At 41.4% G+C, this 19421-nt stretch overlaps 1 protein-coding gene and 1 long non-coding RNA gene across 5 annotated transcripts in view; one reads left to right on the top strand and one right to left on the bottom strand.

Moving 5' to 3' along the window:
- The window catches only part of TRNT1 (tRNA nucleotidyl transferase 1), a 31141-nt gene extending 12695 nt beyond the window's left edge, over positions 1-18446 (bottom strand). For 3 of the 4 annotated variants that reach the window (XR_012431365.1, XM_045385861.2, XM_005547653.4), the window contains exons 1-4: positions 18410-18446; positions 16212-16386; positions 3368-3561; positions 167-305 (exon numbers count right to left, since the gene is read on the bottom strand). Coding sequence is in view for 3 of the 4 variants with exons in the window: in XM_045385861.2 (XP_045241796.1) it covers positions 167-305; positions 3368-3561; positions 16212-16359 (481 nt within the window). In the remaining variant the exon portion in view is untranslated. Of the gene's footprint in view, positions 1-166; positions 306-555; positions 650-3367; positions 3562-16211; positions 16387-18409 lie in introns of those variants that run through there. The other variant, XM_074032748.1, reaches the window with a different exon arrangement.
- On the top strand, positions 4396-18838 carry LOC102116851 (uncharacterized). Its single transcript, XR_001488848.4, has 3 exons — positions 4396-4460; positions 11695-11732; positions 16176-18838. It is a non-coding gene; the product is annotated as an uncharacterized lncRNA (long non-coding RNA).
- Positions 18839-19421: the final 583 nt, after the last annotated feature.

The raw sequence follows: 19421 nt of genomic DNA, 5'->3' as shown, positions 1-19421 counted from the left end.
CACCGCACCTGGCCCAGAGTCTATTCTTTTAAGCAATCTGCTAAACCATCTCTTAGAAGAAATTAACGCGAATTCTGAAGTTGAATAACGTTTCCAGAATGTAGGTTTTACTTGAAAAGAAGGCATTCTGATAGACTCAAAATATGGTTTTATCTGCAAGTATTACCTAAAAACATAGAATTTATAGTGAGATCTCTGCGTTCCGCATCTTTCTGCCAGTCAGTTGTAAATTCTACCTCAGCATGTCTTCCATCAGTGGTGACATCAATCCGTAGTGTAGTAATCTCAAAATTTTCTTCATGAAGCTGCAATTAAATACATGGGGTTTTTGTTGTCATTTAAATTCGGTTTCCATACTACTGAATTGAAAAAAAATAAGTTTTTGTCTTTATAAAGAGATGGTACTATAAGCCCTGACAGTTATAATCTTTTTAACATCAACTACCATATCTAAACATTGAAACAGAAAGATATCCACGTCATTCAAAAACAGATCCAAAGACTGATTTTTTTTTAAAATATCCATCATGATTAAAAAAGATGAGTTTAACTTACAAACATGTCACCTCTGCCAGGTGATGTGGAGAAACCCTCAAAAATGTTCTTCAATTTCAAATCAAGCTGTTATCTGAAATACTTTTAATAGCTCCTGTTTGCAAAGAGGTGAATGTCAATTTATGGAACATATGCCATTGAGCAAAAGACTGATAAACAGTAAGTACAGTTAACAGATCCTGTAACTCCCTTACTGATAATTCCCAGGGAAATTAAAATAAAGGCTGGGGTGGTGGCTCATGCCTGTAATCCCAGGATTTTGGAGGCCAAGGCAAGTGGATGACTTGAGCTCAGGAGTTCAAGACCAGCCTGGACAAGATGGTGAAACCCCGTCTCTACCAAACATACAAAGAAAAACAGCCAGGTGTGGTGGTGCATGCCTGTGGTCCTAGCTACCTGGGAGGCTAAGGTGGAAGGATCGCTAGAGCCCGGGAGGCAGAGGCTGCAGTGAGCCGAGATCACACTGTGCACTCCAGCCTGCACAACAGAGTGAGGCCCTGTCTCAAAAGAGAAAGAAATAAATTAAAATAAAGAGTTACCTCTATCATAGGAAGACAGACTACCTCCAGCTGGGGAAGCTGTGTAACTTCGTGATAGGGTGGCATCTGTGCCAAGCCTTGAAAAAGCAGCAGGGTTTGTACATGCAGGTGTGGCAGGAAAATTTCAAATGAAGAGAAAAGATGACCAAAGGCAAGGTGGAGAAAGAGGAATACATGTAAAAGAGAAAGTATATTTGACAGACAGCATATTAGCATTTAGGAGTAGAGAATAAAGTGTTTTATGTGCCAAGAGTTAAGAATGTCTTCATTTAGGAAGTGAAAGCCATTCATGATCACCAGAAGTCTGTTGTAAGATTTCTCTCAATTTCATACATACTCTTCTCTAGATACAAGCTACATCTATCTCTCACTATAGAATTCCAGAACTCAAGAATTTGAGGCACACGTATCTCTGAAGGCAAAGAATACGGTAAGGTTTGAAATAGGAAAACTGTTTCAAACTCATTTTAAGAAATAATCAGACCCACCTAGAATGACTCCCTTAACGAGGCCGAAAACCAGGGATTGACCCTCTAGAAAGGTTGAACCAAAAATAATCAGAACTTGTTTCACCAGGCACAGATGCTCATAGGAATGAAGCATCATAATGAAAACAAAATTAAAGTGAAAATTAACATGACCCTCATCCCTTTCCCTACTTGGTTTCAAGATGCTAACAATCAGGCTCATTCCCTGGCATAATACTGGAGTATTCTTCTCTGATTTCTCCTAATGAAAACTCCTACTGAGACTTACACTGGGAGTCCCAACTGGCTGACACTTCCCATGCAAAACTACAAAAAAGCCCTCAAGTATACAGCATCACCCAAATATAAAGGCAGAGCCAAAGAATACCCATATTTAAAGAAAGCCAACATGAAAGAAAAAACTCTGAAGAAACAAAGACATTGTCAAAATAACTATAGTAGATATCCTAAGAGAAATAAAAGATCTTGCATCTGAAACATGAACGGGAAGCTTTCCAAAGAAATATACTAAGACCGACCTCTTGAAATTCTACAAGACCACAGAACTTGCTAGTATTATACAATGACTGGGAGACGAAGTTAAGGCACTCTCATAGAAAGTAAAAGACAGGAGAATGTAAAATAAAGACAAAACATAAAACTAGAAGGTCAGTCCCAGCAATCCAGCATCCAAATAATAGGAGTTTCCAAAGGAAAAAACATTTAACAAAAGGGATGAAATTATGAAAGAAACATAAGAAGGCCCACTAAGTGGCATGCACAATAAGTGAAAATTATCCAAAACAAGTTATATCATCTTGAAATTAAAAACATTAGACATAAAAGATCAGAAAGACTTCCAAAAGGAAATAATGGCAGTCAGGTTTTTAAACAAAAGAGAAATCTAAATGGAACTAGACTTAGTGGCAGTACTGGAAGCTAGAAAACAATACCTTTAAATTTCCGAGTAAAAATTATTCCCAGTCTAGAATTCTATAACCATAACTATCAAACCAGTGTGGAGGTAAAATAAACACATTTTCAGACGTGTAAGGCTTCCTCAGGTATTGGATTATTAAAATGAGGGCTTAAGCCAAGAGAGAACAGCACATGGGACCCAGGAAACAGGAGATCTAACAAAATAGGCCAAGGAAATTCCTGAAAGTCCATATTGGAGCAGGAAGACAGCACCAGGTAAGATGTTTCTCAAAAACGCAACCGAAACTTGATGTAATGTGTTTAAATCTTTTGAGAGGAACTCTACAGTTCTGGCAGAGTGCAGGAATAAATTAGTGGTACATGGAAAGCTATGTAAAAGAAAAATGCTATTAACTGCAGGAAAATTAAAAACCATGCCAATAGAAGAAATGTAATCACAATATACTCCACAATCTGGCTGTAAACAATACAGAGTCGTAAACGTGAACCCTGAATATTGACTTAACCAAAAATTATGATATAAATATACTAGGAAGATAGAAGTAGGAGAATTACATGTGCTTGTTGTTGAGAAGGGTGTGGTAAGAAAGCTAAATCATCTTCCCTCATGGAAAGTCAATACATAACACATCTTAAAACTGCGATAGTAAAAACTAAAAAGTAAACACCATAGTATACAAAGGTCTTTTTAGAATTGGAGAAATAACATAAAACTTAAATATGACTGCAAGAACAGAGGACTGCAGGGTTTCAGACAGGGGTAGAAGAGAATGATTTTTCGTTATTTGCTCTTAACTAGAGAAAATTATTAAGTTTTTAAAAATTACCAAAAAAGCAATGTAATTAACTGTCACACTTTTGACTCACCCTGGCAGTAATTGTTCCGTGCTTTTCTCCTTTGTTGTTTATCATCCGAATCCCAGCTGACTGAAACATCTCCTTCATTTGAGTAGGGGTAGCAGTAGTGGCAAAATCTACATCCTGAGGCTTTACTCCATTTAACAAATCCCTCACTGCTCCTCCTGCTATTCTTAATTCGTGATTCTCTTTGACAAATAATTCTGAGATAAGAGAAGAAAAGATTTTTATTCCCAAGTTCTTTATTTCAATGTGTTTAACCACAAAGTACGAGGCTTTTCCATCTAGTTGGAACAGCAGAGATTCATTTAACTGAGGCTTTTCTTATGAAAAATGAGAACAAGGCCCAAAGAAGTAAAAAGACTTGTCTTCAGGAGAGTGCCTCTGAGGACCAACGGGAAACAGGGAACTTGCAGAATTTTCCTTTGCTTATTCAGAAGATAATTCAGAATTCCACAATGCCTCAAAGTGATCAATACAAATTTGAAGTATTACTAAAGACTAAAGCAGGTTAGGCGCAGTGGCTCACACCTGTAATCCTGATACTTTGGAAGGCTGAGGCGAAAAGATCACTTGAGCCCAGGAGTTCAAGATCAGCCTGGGCAAAAAGCAAAAACTCTAACTCTACAAAAAATAAAAATAGCCAGGTTAAATGGCGCACACCTGTAGTCCCAGCTACTTGGGAGGCTGAGGTGGGAGGATGGCTTGAGCCCTGGAGTTCAAGGCTGCGGTGAGCTATGATCGTGCTACTGCACTCCAGCCTGGGTGACACAGCAAGACCTTATCTCAAAAAAAAAAAAAAAAAAAGTAAATCAAACAATTCTACTTTCTTTTCCCCATTTATGTGCATACTTTAGAAATGGTAACATGTTCTTTTATTTCTCTGTGTGTATAAATAGATGTTGAGGCAGGATGTTCATGCATCAAACTATCAGACAACATTAGTCTATACCACTTATGATAAATGTTTATAGCTAAAAGTCCTTCAAGAAATGATCTGTATATAATTCTAAAATCAACTCCTATCTGTGCTCTAGGTAGAACCGTTTGGACACTGAACAACTACAAGCAAGTATATAGCTGACTCCTCTATATGTACAGGGTAAGGCAAAATCCACTATAACTATATCCATATGCCCACATGGAACCTAGTGAGAATGGCATCCAGGAGCTGGCCTGTCACAATATTAGGTCCTGGGGTCCTGTGGAACAGAAACAATTTCACAAAACATCAATATCTACACAAGCCCATTCTGTGCCATGATGGATCGATCAAGACAACTCTGTAATCAGCTAAACATACACAAAACATGAACACTGTACATGATACACCCTACAATAGTTGGTAACAGTGACTGTGCCTTACCAATTAGGTTTAGTCTCACAACTGTACTCAACTTCTAGGAAAGCATTATTAAGACACCCAATCAGAGAATTACTTCTGCTTCCTGAGAGCATCTAACCCACTGCAAAGCTCTACTACCTTAAATGCTCTCCAATATGACCCAATACAAGCCCAACTCCTATTAGAAGTCATTTCTAAAGCCCTCTTACTGAGCATACCTCTGGGTTCTCCAGGGTCAGCATGCTACTCCTCACTCAGCATGTTGCTCCTCACTGCCAGGAGTAACAACCCAACTTGTGTCCCTGTTGGTCTTTGGCTAGTGGGCAGTGACACGAGCATTCAAATAAACTCATCATACATCAAAGTTCCAGCACCTCTAATCACAACTCAGAACATAATCCTCCGTCCCTACCTAAACGTCTTCTGTTCTCTATCCTGCCCACACTCCTCTTCTACCTATTCTTCCCACATCTTTCAGCCCCATTCTCTGTAGACTCCTTAAAATGATTTGCTTAAAAATAACAAATGCGGGGGCGTGCCCAAGATGGCCGAATAGGAACAGCTCCAGACTCCAGCTCCCAGCGTGAGTGACACAGAAGACCGGTGATTTCTGCATTTTCAACTGAGGTGCAGACCGACATCTCACACCTCACACGGCAGTGTACACCCCTGAGACGAAGCTTCCAGAGCAAGAATCAGACAGCAACACTCGCCGTGCAGCAATATTCTATCTTCTGCAGCCTCTGCTGCTGATACCCAGCAAACAGCATCTGGAGTAGACCTCAAGCAAACTCCAACAGACCTACAGCTGAGGGTCCTGACTGTTAGAAGGAAAACTAACAAACAGAAAGGACACCCACACCAAAACCCCATCAGTACGTCACCATCATCAAAGACCAAAGGCAGATAAAACCACAAAGATGGGGAAAAAGCAGTGCAGAAAAGCTGGATATTCAAAAAATCAGAGCGCATCTCCCCCTCCAAAGGAACACAGCTCATCGCCAGCAGAGGAACAAAGCTGGATGGAGAATGACTTTGATGAGTTGAGAGAAGAAGGCTTCAGTCGATCAAACTTCTCAGAGCTAAAGGAGGAACTACGTAACCAGCGCAAAGAAACTAAAAACCTTGAAAAAAGAATGGATGAATGGATAACTAGAATAATCAATGCAGAGAAGACCTTAAAAGAACTGATAGAGATGAAAACCATAACACAAGAAATATGTGACAAATGCACAAGCTTCAGTAACCGACTCGATCAACTAGAAGAAATTGTATCAGCGATTGAAGATCAAATGAATGAAATGAAGCGAGAAGAGAAGTGTGGAGAAAAAAGCGTAAAAAGAAATGAACAAAGCCTCCAAGAAGTATGGGATTATGTGAAAAGACCAAATCTACATCTGATTGGTGTGCCTGAAAGTGACGGGGAAAATGGAATCAAGTTGGAAAACACTCTGCAGGATATCATCCAGGAGAACTTCCCCAACCTGGTAAGGCAGGCCAACATTCAAATTCAGGAAATACAGAGAATGCCACAAAGATACTCCTCGAGAAGAGCAACTCCGAGACACATAATTGTCAGATTCACCAAAGTTGAAATGAAGGAAAAAATGTTAAGGGCAGCCAAAGAGAAAGGTCGGGTTACACACAAAGGGAAGCCCATCAGACTAACAGCAGATCTCTCCACAGAAACTCCCCAAGCCAGAAGAGAGTGGGGGCCAATATTCAACATTCTTAAAAGAATTTTCAACCCAGAATTTCATATCCAGCCAAATTAGGTTTCATAGGTGAAGGAGAAATAAAATCCTTTACAGATAAGCAAATGCTTAGAGATTTTGTCACCACCAGGCCTGCCCTACAAGAGATCCTGAAGGAAGCACTAAACATGGAAAGGAACAACAGGTACCAGCCATTGCAAAAACATGTCAAAATGTAAAGTCCAATGATGCTAGGAAGAAACTGCATCAACTAGCAAGCAAAACAACCAGCTAGGCCGGGCGCAGTGGCTCAAGCCTGTAATCCCAGCACTTTGGGAGGCCGAGACGGGCGGATCATGAGGTCAGGAGATCGAGACCATCCTGGCTAACACGGTGAAACCCCGTCTCTACTAAAAATACAAGAAAATTAGCCGGGCGAGGTGGCGGGCGCCTGTAGTCCCAGCTACTCGGGAAGCTGAGGCAGGAGAATGGCGTGAACCCGGGGAAGCGGAGCTTGCAGTGAGCCGAGATCGCGCCACTGCACTCCAGCCTGGGGCACAGAGCAAGACTCCGCGTCAAAAAAAAAAAAAAAACAACAACCAGCTAATATCATAATGACAGGATCAAGTTCACACATAACAATATTAACCTTAAATGTAAATGGACTAAATAGTCCAATTAAAAGACACACACTGGCAAATTGGATAAAGAGTCAAGACCCACCAGTTTGCTGTATTCAGGAGACCCATCTCACATGCAAAGACACACAAAGGCTCAAAATAAAGGGATGGAAGAAGATCTACCAAGCAAATGGAGAACAAAAAAAAGCAGGGGTTGCAATCCTAGTCTCTGATGAAACAGAATTTAAACCATCAAAGATCAAAAGAGACAAAGAAGGCCATTAAATAATGGTAAAGGGATCAATTCATCAGGAAGAGCTAACTATCCTAAGTATATATGCACCCAATACAGGAGCACCCAGATTCATAAAGCAAGTCCTTAGAGACTTACAAAGAGACTTAGACTCCCATACAATAATAATGGGAGACTTTAACACCCCACCGTCAACATTAGACAGATCAACGAGACAGAAAGTTAACAAGGATATCCAGGAATTGAACTCAACTCTGCACCAAGCGGACCTAATAGACATCTACAGAACTCTCCACCCCAAATCAACAGAATATGCATTCTTCTCAGCACCACATCACACTTATTCCAAAATAGACCACATAGTTGGAAGTAAAGCACTCCTCAGCAAATGTACAAGAACAGAAATTATAACAAACTGTCTCTCAGACCACAGTGCAATTAAACTAGAACTCAGGACTAAGAAACTCAATCAAAACCGCTGAACTACATAGAAACTGAACAACCTGCTCCTGAATGACTACCGGGTATATAACGAAATGAAGGCAGAAATAAAGATGTTCTTTGAAACCAATGAGAACAAAGACACAACATACCAGAATCTCTGGGACACATTTAAAGCAGTGTGTAGAGGGAAATGTATAGCACTAAATGCCCACAAGAAAAAGCAGGAAAGAACTAAAATTGACACCCTAACATCACAATTAAAAGAACTGGAGAAGCAAGAGCAAACACATTCAAAAGCTAGCAGAAGGCAAGAAATAACTAAGATCAGAGCAGAGCTGAAGGAGACAGAGACACAAAAACCCTCCAAAAAAAAATCAACGAATTCAGGAGCTGGTTTTTTGAAAAGATCAACAAAATTGATAGACCGCTAGCAAGACTAATAAAGAAGAAAAGAGAGAAGAATCAAATAGATGCAATAAAAAAATGATAAAGGGGATATCACCACCGACCCCACAGAAATACAAACTACCATCAGAGAATACTATAAACACCTGTACGCAAATAAACTAGAAAACCTAGAAGAGACGGATAATTTCCTGGACACTTACACTCTCCCAAGACTAAACCAGGAAGAAGTTGAATCCCTGAATAGACCAATAGCAGGCTCTGAAATTGAGGCAATAATTAATAGCCTACTGACCAAAAAAAGTCCAGGACCAGACGGATTCACAGCCGAATTCTACCGGAGGTACAAGGAGGAGTTGGTACCATTCCTTCTGAAACTATTCCAATCAACAGAAAAAGAGGGAATCCTCCCTAACTCATTTTACGAGGCCAACATCATCATGATACCAAAGCCTGACAGAGATACAACAAAAACAGAGAATTTTGGACCAATATCCCTGATGAACATGAATGCAAAAATCCTCAATAAAATACTGGCAAACGGAATCCAGCAGCACATCAAAAAGCTTATCCACCATGATCAAGTGGGCTTCATCCCTGGGATGCAACACAACATATGCAAAGCAATAAACATAATCCAGCATATAAACAGAACCAAAGACAAAAACCACACGATTATCTCAATAGATGCAGAAAAGGCCTTTGACAAAATTCAACAGCCCTTCATGCTAAAAACTCTCAATAAATTCGGGATTGATGGAACGTATCTGAAAATAATAAGTGCTATTTATGACAAACCCACAGCCAATACCATACTGAATGGGCAAAAACTGGAAGCATTCCCTTTGGAAACTGGCACAAGACAGGGATGCCCTCTCTCACCACTCCTATTCAACATAGGGTTGGAAGTTCTGGCTAGGGCAATCAGGCAAGAGAAAGAAATAAACGGTATTCAGTTAGGAAAAGAAGTCAAATTGTCCCTGTTTGCAGATGACATGATTGTATATTTAGAAAACTCCATCATCTCAGCCCAAAATCTCCTTAAGCTGATAAGCAACTTCAGCAAAGTCTCAGGATACAAAATCAATGTGCAAAAATCACAAGCATTCTTATACACCAGTAACAGACAAACAGAGAGCCAAATCATGAATGAACTCCCATTCAAGATAGTTTCAAAGAGAATAAAATACCTAGGAATCCAACTTACAAGGGATGTAAAGGACCTCTTCAAGGAGAACTACAAACCATTGCTCAGTGAAATAAAAGAGGACACAAACAGACGGAAGAACATACCATGCTCATGGATAGGAAGAATCAATATTGTGAAAATGGCCATACTGCCCAAGGTAATTTATAGATTCAATGCCATCCCCAGTAAGCTACCAATGACTTTCTTCACAGAATTGGAAAAAACTGCTTTAAAGTACATATGGAACCAAAAAAGACCCTGCATTGCCAAGACAATCCTAAGCCAAAAGAACAAATCTGGAGGCATCACGCTACCTGACTTCAAACTATACTACAAGGCTACAGTAACCAAAACAGCATGGTACTGGTACCAAAACAGAGATATGGACCAATGGAACAGAACTGAGTCCTCAGAAATAATACCACACATCTACAGCCATCTGATCTTTGACAAAGCTGACAAAAACAAGAAATGCGGAAAGGATTCCCTATTTAATAAATGGTGCTGGGAAAATTGGCTAGCCATAAGTAGAAAGCTGAAACTGGATCCTTTCCTTACTCCTTATACGAAAATTAATTCAAGATGGATTAGAGACTTAAATGTTAGACCTAAAACCATAAAAACCCTAGAAGAAAACCTAGGTAATACCATTCAGGACATAGGCATGGGCAAGGACTTCATGTCTAAAACACCAAAAGCAACGGCAACAAAAGCCAAAATTGACAAATGGGATCTAATTAAACTAAAGAGCTTCTGAACAGCAAAAGAAACTACCGTCAGAGTGAACAGGCAACCTAGAGAATGGGAGAAAATTTTTGCAATCTACTCATCTGATAAGGGCTAATATCCAGAACCTATAAAGAACTCAATCAAACTTATAAGAAAAAAACAAACAACCCCATCAAAAAGTGGGCAAAGGATATGAACAGACATTTCTCAAAAGAAGACATTCATACAGCCAACAGACACATGAAAAAATGCTCATCATCACTCGCCATCAGAGAAATGCAAATCAAAACCACAATGAGATACCATCTTACACCAGTTAGAATGGCAATCATTAAAAAATCAGGAAATAACAGGTGCTGGAGACGATGTGGAGAAATAGGAACACTTTTACACTGTTGGTGGGACCATAAACTAGTTCAACCATTGTGGAAAACAGTATGGCGATTCCTCAAGGATCTAGAACTAGAAATACCATTTGACCCAGCCATCCCATTACTGGGGATATACCCAAAGGATTATAAGTCATGCTGCTATAAAGACACATGCACACGTATGTTTATTGCAGCACTATTCAAAATAGCAAAGACTTGGAATCAACCCAAATGTCCATCAGTGGCAGACTGGATGAAGAAAATGTGGCACATATACACCATGGAATACTATGCAGCCATAAAAAAGGATGAATTCATGTCCTTTGTAGGGACATGGATGCAGCTGGAAACCATCATTCTCAGCAAACTACCGCAAGAACAGAAAACCAAACACCACATGTTCTCACTCATAGGTGGGAACTGAACAATGAGATCACTTGGACACAGGAAGGGGAACATCACACAACGGGGCCTATTGTGGGTAGAGGGGAGTGGGGAGGGATAGCATTAGGAAATATACCTAAGGTAAATGACAAGTTAATGGGTGCAGCACACCAACAAGGCATATGTATACATATGTAACAAACCTGCACGTCGTGCACATGTACCCTAGAACTTAAAGTATAATAATAAAAAAACAAAAAACAAATGCTCCCTCCCTCTACCCTCTTAACTTAATTAAGGATATCTTTTCCACAAGCTCTCCCCAAGAATAAGTGCTCATATTCCCCTAATGCCACACTTCCCATCAAGGCCCACTTCCAGGACCACGTCGCATCCCTTAAATCCAGCCTCCACCATCCAGACTTGGGGATCTAAAACACTAGGTTAATTTATGCTATGCATTAACTGCTCGTCCTAACTATTCACAACACAGTACCCAAAACACCAGGTTAATTATGCTATGCATTAACTGCTCCTTCTAACTACCCACAACACAGTACCCAAATTCCTCAGTGCTATATCCAAAGGCTTCCATGACCTATTTGTCTCATCTCTTGCTAAACTTTGCATCACACTTTGCCTGCACCAGCTGTCTGCACCAAACTCTCCCCGTAGTTTTCCTCCATAATTTTGCTTGTGTGAGCCACTTCGCTGAAATACCTCCCCAATTTACGCTCGCTCAGTGGCTGGCTGTCACACTTCTTGGCCCATAACCCACGCTAAGACATTCACATAGCAGTCACTGAAATTTGTATGTCTACATGGCAAACAAAAGTATCATAAAAGAAAATCTGCCCTTCATATCATGCAATCTATTCTATTCTTTTTTTTTTTAAATACAGGTCATGACGACTAAATTGACTTCATGGCCCACTAAGAGGTAACTACCCAGTTGGAAAACATTGATCTAGCTCACTCTTACTTATCTGTTGTGATTCACTTTAGGAAGCCTCACCTGAAGGTGAGGTTAGGTGAATTTCTTCTAAGAGTCTAGTATAGCGTATCTTTATACATACCAATTATATTAAAATTACCTGTTTTATGTCTTTGTCTCCCCACTTCTCAGGGTAGAAAACCTATCTTATTCATCTTTATACCAATTTGGCTCATAATTAAACTGAATTAGGATATTCTAGCTATTAAAAAAAAAATGACTTCACTGGAAAGTATTGGGATTTTTTAAGTTTTCTTAAAACAGTATCAGGTAGCTGTTCTGAAATTCAAGCAAATAAAGGGCAAGTTTTACGTTCATTTGAACCTACTATAAATAATGGAATGAAGAAGGTCAAGGCTTAATTTACATAGATAACTACTGATGTAAGATTCTCATGCTGGCTTTACTAAAATAAAACAATAAATTCAAAGTTAGTATGTTAACTGCATTACAAAGAGATCCAGAACTCAAAGTAATATATTCACCATTTTGATTAGCCCTATGTTATTAAACCACTCCAAAGAACTTGCCATTCAGGATTTTCAAAATAACATTTAAGACAATTGAGAAAGACATATCAAGGCATATTTATCTGTCTATATGAAAGAGCAGTCATAAAAATTATAAGAAAAGCATAATTTCACATTGGCCTAAAACAGCAGGGACTATCAACCTTAAAGATGTATTTATTCCTGTTACTGGTATCTTCTATCTTACAGAAACAGGGATGCAGTCAACATTTCAAAAGACTTTGCAAGCTACGTTCAATGAAATAATTCAGTGAAAACAACACCTAATGCAACCAAATTTAACTGCAAACTTAAGCTAAAAGTCAAGTCAAGAAATGCAGACTCTCATCATCCCCAAACTGTGTTTATTTGCTCCAAATGCCACATCTGATAGAAAGCAATTGTTAATCATTCTTATTAGCAATTCAAAAGACCATACATTAATGTCAGAAAACTTTTATAATTGTCACCTCTTTTTAATGTTAACTTTTAATTAAATTTTCATGAACTTCTTCCCTTTACAGCTTTGAATTTTGACAACTGGAGGCTGGGGTGGGGTAAGGGGCAGTGAGTGGGAGCTATGAGTGGGAAGACATGATGTAAGCATTACTACAGGAAAACAGACCATCTGTTCTAAGAGTTCCGGACTTCAAGAGAGTGATCAGTTGTTCCTATTGTGCTAAATTTTAATATGATGGCCTTCTGACATCACATAACACTGAGCACTATCACCCCCTATAGACAACAGCCAACAGACCACAGAAGTCCTTGCTCGTCTATTAATGCTGTTAGCTCAGGCAAAAATCATCTGCATTGGGAACTTCAGCCTCATCTCTAGGACAGAAAAATAATCTTTTTTTTTTGAGAGAGGGTCTCACTGTCATCCAGGCTGGAGTGTAGTGGCACCATCACAGCTCACTGCAGAGCCCTGACTCCAAGTTTAAAGAACCCCCTGCCTCAGCCTACTGAGTAGCTGGGACTACAGGTGTGCATCACCATAACTGGCTAAATTTATTATTATTATTTTTGTACAGATGGGATTTCACTATGTTGCTCAGGCTGGTCTCTAACTCCTGGGCTCAAGCAATTCTCCCACCTCAGCCTCCCAAAGTGCTGGGATTACAGGCGTGAGCTACTGCAGCCAGCTGAGAAATAATCTTATATGCCACTAGCATGTGATTGTCCTGAAGCAAAAAGAAAGATACATAAAATAACCTGACAAATTATAAAACCCTTATGACATGACAATAATACACTATTCTAGTCTCTCATATTCTTACATACTAAAAACTAATTTTACACATGGCAAAGCAGCTATTAAGATTTGAAAATTGGTACAGGATTTAAACTCCAAGTATCACTATACAGCAGCCATCACAAAGGCTGTGTGTTTTTGTACATTTTGTTTTTATACAGAACATTACATTTTACCAGGGCACCCAAGTTCTTTGACATTCTAACTTGTTAATCGTTGCACTAAAAGATTCCATTCTTGACACTTCTCCAGTAGCCTAGAAAAAGTCAACTTTAGAATATATCCATGTTCTCATTTGCTAGTCCTTCAAGGACAGGACTCTGAAAGCAACCACCACCTCTACCTTACCATACCATTTAGGCTCTAACTTCCTTAGGACCTTATTTCTCAGGGTGGAGAAAATCCAGTTCTCAATGTCAGGTTGAGAAAGTCAAACACACTTGTTAAAATGATGTTCAAGAAACTAGAGTAATCAGTATCTAGAACCTTATTTCCAAAAAATGCAGAATGACCTGAGTTAGGCCATCAAGAGTTAATTACTACTCCTTCTTCCAAGAGGCCTCTTGCAATTGAAGTTGAAAAATTGGGGGCTGTGAAGGGCATACACAGAAAGAAAAAAGCTTCAACTCAACCCAAAATCAGAGCTTCAAAATCTGCACTATTCAAACAGTAGCCACTTGTACTTACTGAGCACTTAAAATGTGGTGAGTCTGAATTCAGATGTGCTGTATTAAATGCATGCCAGATTTCAAAGACTTCCAAATAAGAATATGAAATATCTCATTAATAATTTTTTTTTTTTTTTTTTTGAGACATGGTCTGTGTCGCCCAGGCTGGAGTGGAGTGGCACAATCTCGGCTTACTGCAACCCCCACCTCCCAGGCTTCAGTGATCCTCCCACCTCAGCCTCCCAAGTAGCAGGGACTACAGACACATACCACTATGCTTGCCTATTTTTAGTAGAGATGGGGTTTCACTGTGTTGCCCAGGCTGGTCTCAAACTCCTGGGCTCAACTGATCCACCTGCCTCAGCCACTCAAAAGTGCTAGGATTACAGGTGGGAGCCACTGTGCCCGGTCTCATTAACAATTTTTATACAAAATTCATACTGATAGTATCTTATATATATTGGATTAAATTAGATGTACTAAAAATAATTATTAAAATTTATTTTACCATTCCTATCTTTTTAATGTGGTTAGTAGAAAAGTTTATATTACATATGGGCTTATAAATTTCTATTGGACAGTGAATTTTTAGCAATTTTCACTCTCTCCAATTAAAAAAGATAGTGAAGCATCGGTATAACCAAACCTGCATTTAAGCCCTCTACTTAAAAGTCTGTCTAAAAGAACCTAAAAGAATCAACATATTCTGGGCCATTTATCTCTGGCACGTACCTAAAAAGCCATCATCTAATTTCAAGAACAGGAAAGTAGCTTTGAGAATAAGCTAATACAAGGTGAGTCATGTTAAAGTAATGGTTCGTCTATCTTCTTGCATCAGAATTAACTTGTGGAGCTTTTACTAAAAACATAGATGCTCATCCCACCCAGAGATTCTAATTCAGTAGGCTGCAGGTAGAACCCCAGCATGTGTTTTAAAGCTCCCCAGGTGAATCTAATAGATAGCCAGTGCTGTTTAGGTCATATTTCTACATATACTACTAAATATATTTATGAAGGTGCTACTAAAATTCCCACAGGCTTTGCAATGCTACTGTGTGGCTGCTTTATAGCAACATCAGTAGATGACATTAAGAACCAATACTAATAAAACTGTGGCAACAGCAAGAAACTACTGGAGTCAGGCGCTTAGCTAAAGCCATTTCCTATGCTCCTTCCAGACAGGTTTTGCAACATGCACAATGGAGGTAACTCCTATTTCCTTCTTCCTTCAGTTCTCATGAAAGCACTTATACCTAGGAAGGAAACAGATCTTGGTGGTTACAAGCTGGGCTCTGAAATCAGACTGCGTAAGTTTGAAACCCAGCTCTCTAGTTAGCAGTTACAGAAACACAGGCAAAGCACTTCACATGCGTAAGAATCTGTTTTCCACATAACAAGTCAAAATGTACGTACTCATTAAGTCAGTAGGACCAGTCCTGTAATGTATGGAAAGTACTTAGCACAGCATACAGAAAAGCATGCTTTTTATTGCAGTCAACTTCTTGCCTTTTCCAGTGATTTAGCTATATTTTTGGATCACCCATATGTAAGCTTTTTTTTTCTTTTAATTTTTTTTTTTTTTTTTTTTTTTTTTTTTGAGATAGGGTCTCACTCTGTTGCCCAAGCTAGAGTGGCATGATCATAGCTCACTGCAGCCTCAAACTCCTGGGCTCAAACAATCCTCCTACCTTGGCCTCCCCAAGAGATTACAGGCTGGGTACACCCAGCCAAGCCTTTCTTCCAACAATGAAAACATACAGACTGGGCACCGTGGCTCACACCTGTAATCCTAGCATTTTGGGAAGCCAAGGATTGAGCCCAGGAGTTTGAGACCAGCCTGGGCAACACACAGAGACCCTCTACTTATTTTTTTTTTCTTAAAAAATAATTAAAACAACAAAGAAAATATCCAAATGTAGGCTTAAAAAGTTAACCCTCTACTTCTCCATTTATACAGGTTTCCAGATCAAGAAAAGGTATCCTAATCTCTCACCTGTCAGATTCTTCAATCCTTCTGTGAAAAGTGACTGGAATTCGGGAGACTGCAACTTCATTGTAAATAGATACTGCTTCAGAAGGCACAGCCTATTCCACCTACAGCTCAGTACTGGCCTGTGCCAATGATACAGGCACCTCAGCATCTGGAGAGGTGGTCACCAACTACACGTCTACAAGGCAAACACACAGGCATACCAATGAAATTAAAAGTGAAGGAAAGTGAAGGAAAATAAAGGGGCACATTGCAAGTTTATCAACTTCAGAAATTCATCTCTTGTTCAGATGAAAAAACTGAAAAAGGTGTCAATTTGAGGGATTAAGACTAGATCTATGTATCTACCTGGTTTTGTTCTCCAGAAGCACTTACTGTGGCAGGCGGGGTCTAACTAACGCAGGCCTCCGTAATAACTGTTTCAGTACTGAGTGGTTGAAAAAGCTAGCCAGTGCCCTTAAACAAGGGTGGAATGTAACAAAGCAAGAGTTTTGCCTAAGACTTTCCCGGACCTTGAAGCATGATAAAATAACAAAGGAATTCTTTTTTTTTTTTTTTTTTTTGAGATGGAGTCTCCTCTGCCGCCCAGCCTGGAGTGCAATGGCACGATCTCTGCTCACTGCAACCTCCTCCTCCTGGGTTCAAGCGATTCTCCTGCCTCAGCCTCAGGAGTAGCCAGGATTACAGGCGCACGCCACCACATCCGGCTAATTTTTTACACTTCCGGGTACAGACAGGGTTTCACCATGTTGGCCAGACTGCCCTCGAACTCCTGACCTCAAGTGATGTGCCCGCCTGGGCCTTCCAAAGTGCTGGGATTACAGGCGGGAGCCATCTTGCCCAGCCACAAAGGAATTCTTAACAAGACCCGTTTAGAATTAAACAAGTTTTACTGGGGATCCGAGGAAACTCCCCAGGCCTCCACAAACAAGTTTACTAGCGGTCTGAGGGAACTCCCCAAACCTCCATGATTTAGCAGTAGAGAATATAAGGGTAATCACCCCAGCACCTGGACCCATTTAGATTAAGTAAATTTACTAAGGCTCTCGAGGAAGGTCTTCAGGATGCAGATCTTATAGATAATTCGTTAATCACTTATGTCTTTAGATGAATGCAACACTTACACATACACATATAGCTTAGAAGGTATATAAGCTCTGGAAAACTTCGTTATTCTGAGTTGGTCTGGGATATTTTCCAGGCCTTCTCCCTGTACCCGGTTACATAAATAAACTCCCTTCTTTCCTAGTTTATCTGCATCTGGTTATTGGGAGGCGAGAATAAGCAGCCTAACCCTCGGTTTGGCGGTTTGGTCGGGGAGTATTACCGCTACACTCGCATGCCACATGGTACTGTGACGGCACTCTCCCCAGAGCAGGGCTTCAGTCAGTATGTGAAGGGTGCGGGATTCTAGAAACGCTATCCGAGTTTCTGGACTCCAGAACTTGTCATGGTCACAGGTGTCACATAAGCCCTCCGGTCCTATGAAATTACTCGGCACAAATATCACCCTACTTCCCCACCTGCACTCGAGAATTCATGACCCTGGGATAGCGCCTAGGAATTGTATTTTCCCATGAATTAATTAGTTTTGCTGCCATTTTCCTCATTATTTTCCTGTCATCTTGCAATCTCCTCTGATTTCCAGCACACCCTGCCTTCCCTTCTACGTATCACATCCTCGTTCCCCCCATACAGGGGTTCTGCCCATAAGGAGGCAGCAGCAGCTCTTCAGTGGCCCCGGTGTAAACCTGCAGAGAAAAACCATTCCATTCCACGGAAGCGGGCTGGAGGAGCTGCGCTTCCCAGCAGGCCACGTGGGACCCACTTAATTTCCGTGCACCTCCGCCTCAACTCAGGAAAACGCTCTGGGGACCCCCGCCCTGAAAAGGCGCGTCCCGCCCCCCAGGCCGGGTGCTGGCGACAAGGCCCAGTGAAAAAGCGTCTCGGGGCAGTCCGCGCGGAGGGGAAAGTGCTGAGGGAAGCCAAGGAATCCGCGCCTGCGGTCGCCAGAAACGTGGCGGGGACACGACCTCCTCGTCGGAGCTCTTATGCCCAGTGCTGAGGAGGCCTCTGGCCACTTCCCACTCCCGCCTTCCTCGAGGACTCAGGGCGGCGGCTCCCCTGGCCCACAGCAGGAAGGAAGGGGCGGCAACCCACGCCACCAACTCTGCCCCTCTGAGCGGCGCGAGCCCGCTTACCGGCCCCGCTGCCGCCGTCGCCGTCGCCGCCACGCGCACTTCCGGGACGGTGAACGCGATGACGTCGCCAACGCACATCGGCTGGCGGTAAATGGGAAGTAGCGGCAGGGCGAGGGCGGAGGCGGGGTCCGGACCGAAGGGCTTCCGGCTTCCCTCGCCCCTCCCCACGGTGAGGCTAAACTCTGAGCCGGTTTCCCCGCCCCGCCGAGGCCCGTCTGGGTGAAGCGGAGCCTCGGGGGACCCTGAGGAAACCGAAGCGCGTACGCTTAATTGCGCGCCTCTTACTGCACCTCTGGCTGGCCCTGAGCTGCTCAGAGGCCCATCTGCGCGGTATGCCTGTGCGATCGGGGACAACTGGCAGCTGTCTTCCTTTTCAAAATGAGACTGTTAATAAAACCTACCCCAGGGTAGGACGGATTGTTCGGTAAATGTTATTTTATTCTTGTTTAACTATTCTGTACTCTAATCTCTGCATAGGGTTAAGTCCACAGTTGACAGAGTCACACGCATTCGAAATCTAAGCCCTCCGGTCCTATGAAATTACTCGGCATATTTTATTTTCTTACCTGGTTTGTGTAACCACTGGCCGCCTTGGCCTGGAGGCTTCCCAGCTGTAAAGTGGAGAACTTAGATTTGAGTCAGTTCATTAATTTTTTCTAGAGCGGAGAAGAGCAAAGAGAGTGGCAAAGGAGTAGTACAGCCCTTGAGCCCTTAAAGTGCGAAAATGTGTAGTTTTTGTTTGTTTGTTTATGAGACGGAGTTTCGCTCTTATTGCCCAGGGTGGAGTGCAGTGGCATGATCTGGGCTCACTGCAACCTCTGGCTTCCAGTTTCAAGCTATTCTCCTGCCTCAGCCTCCCGAGTAGCTGGAATTACAGGTGTCTGTCACCACACCCAGCTAATTTTTAGTAGAGACGGGGTTTCACCATGTTGGCCAAGCTGGTCCCGAACTCCTGACCTCGTGTTCCACAGGCCTTGGCCTCCCAAAGTGCTGAGATTACAGGTGTGAGCCA

This window comes from Macaca fascicularis, chromosome 2 (genome assembly GCF_037993035.2).
Source record: "Macaca fascicularis isolate 582-1 chromosome 2, T2T-MFA8v1.1".
In the NCBI taxonomy this organism is placed as follows: domain Eukaryota; kingdom Metazoa; phylum Chordata; class Mammalia; order Primates; family Cercopithecidae; genus Macaca; species Macaca fascicularis.
Note: the sequence above shows the minus strand (reverse complement) of the source record. Positions and strands in the feature narration are given on the sequence as shown.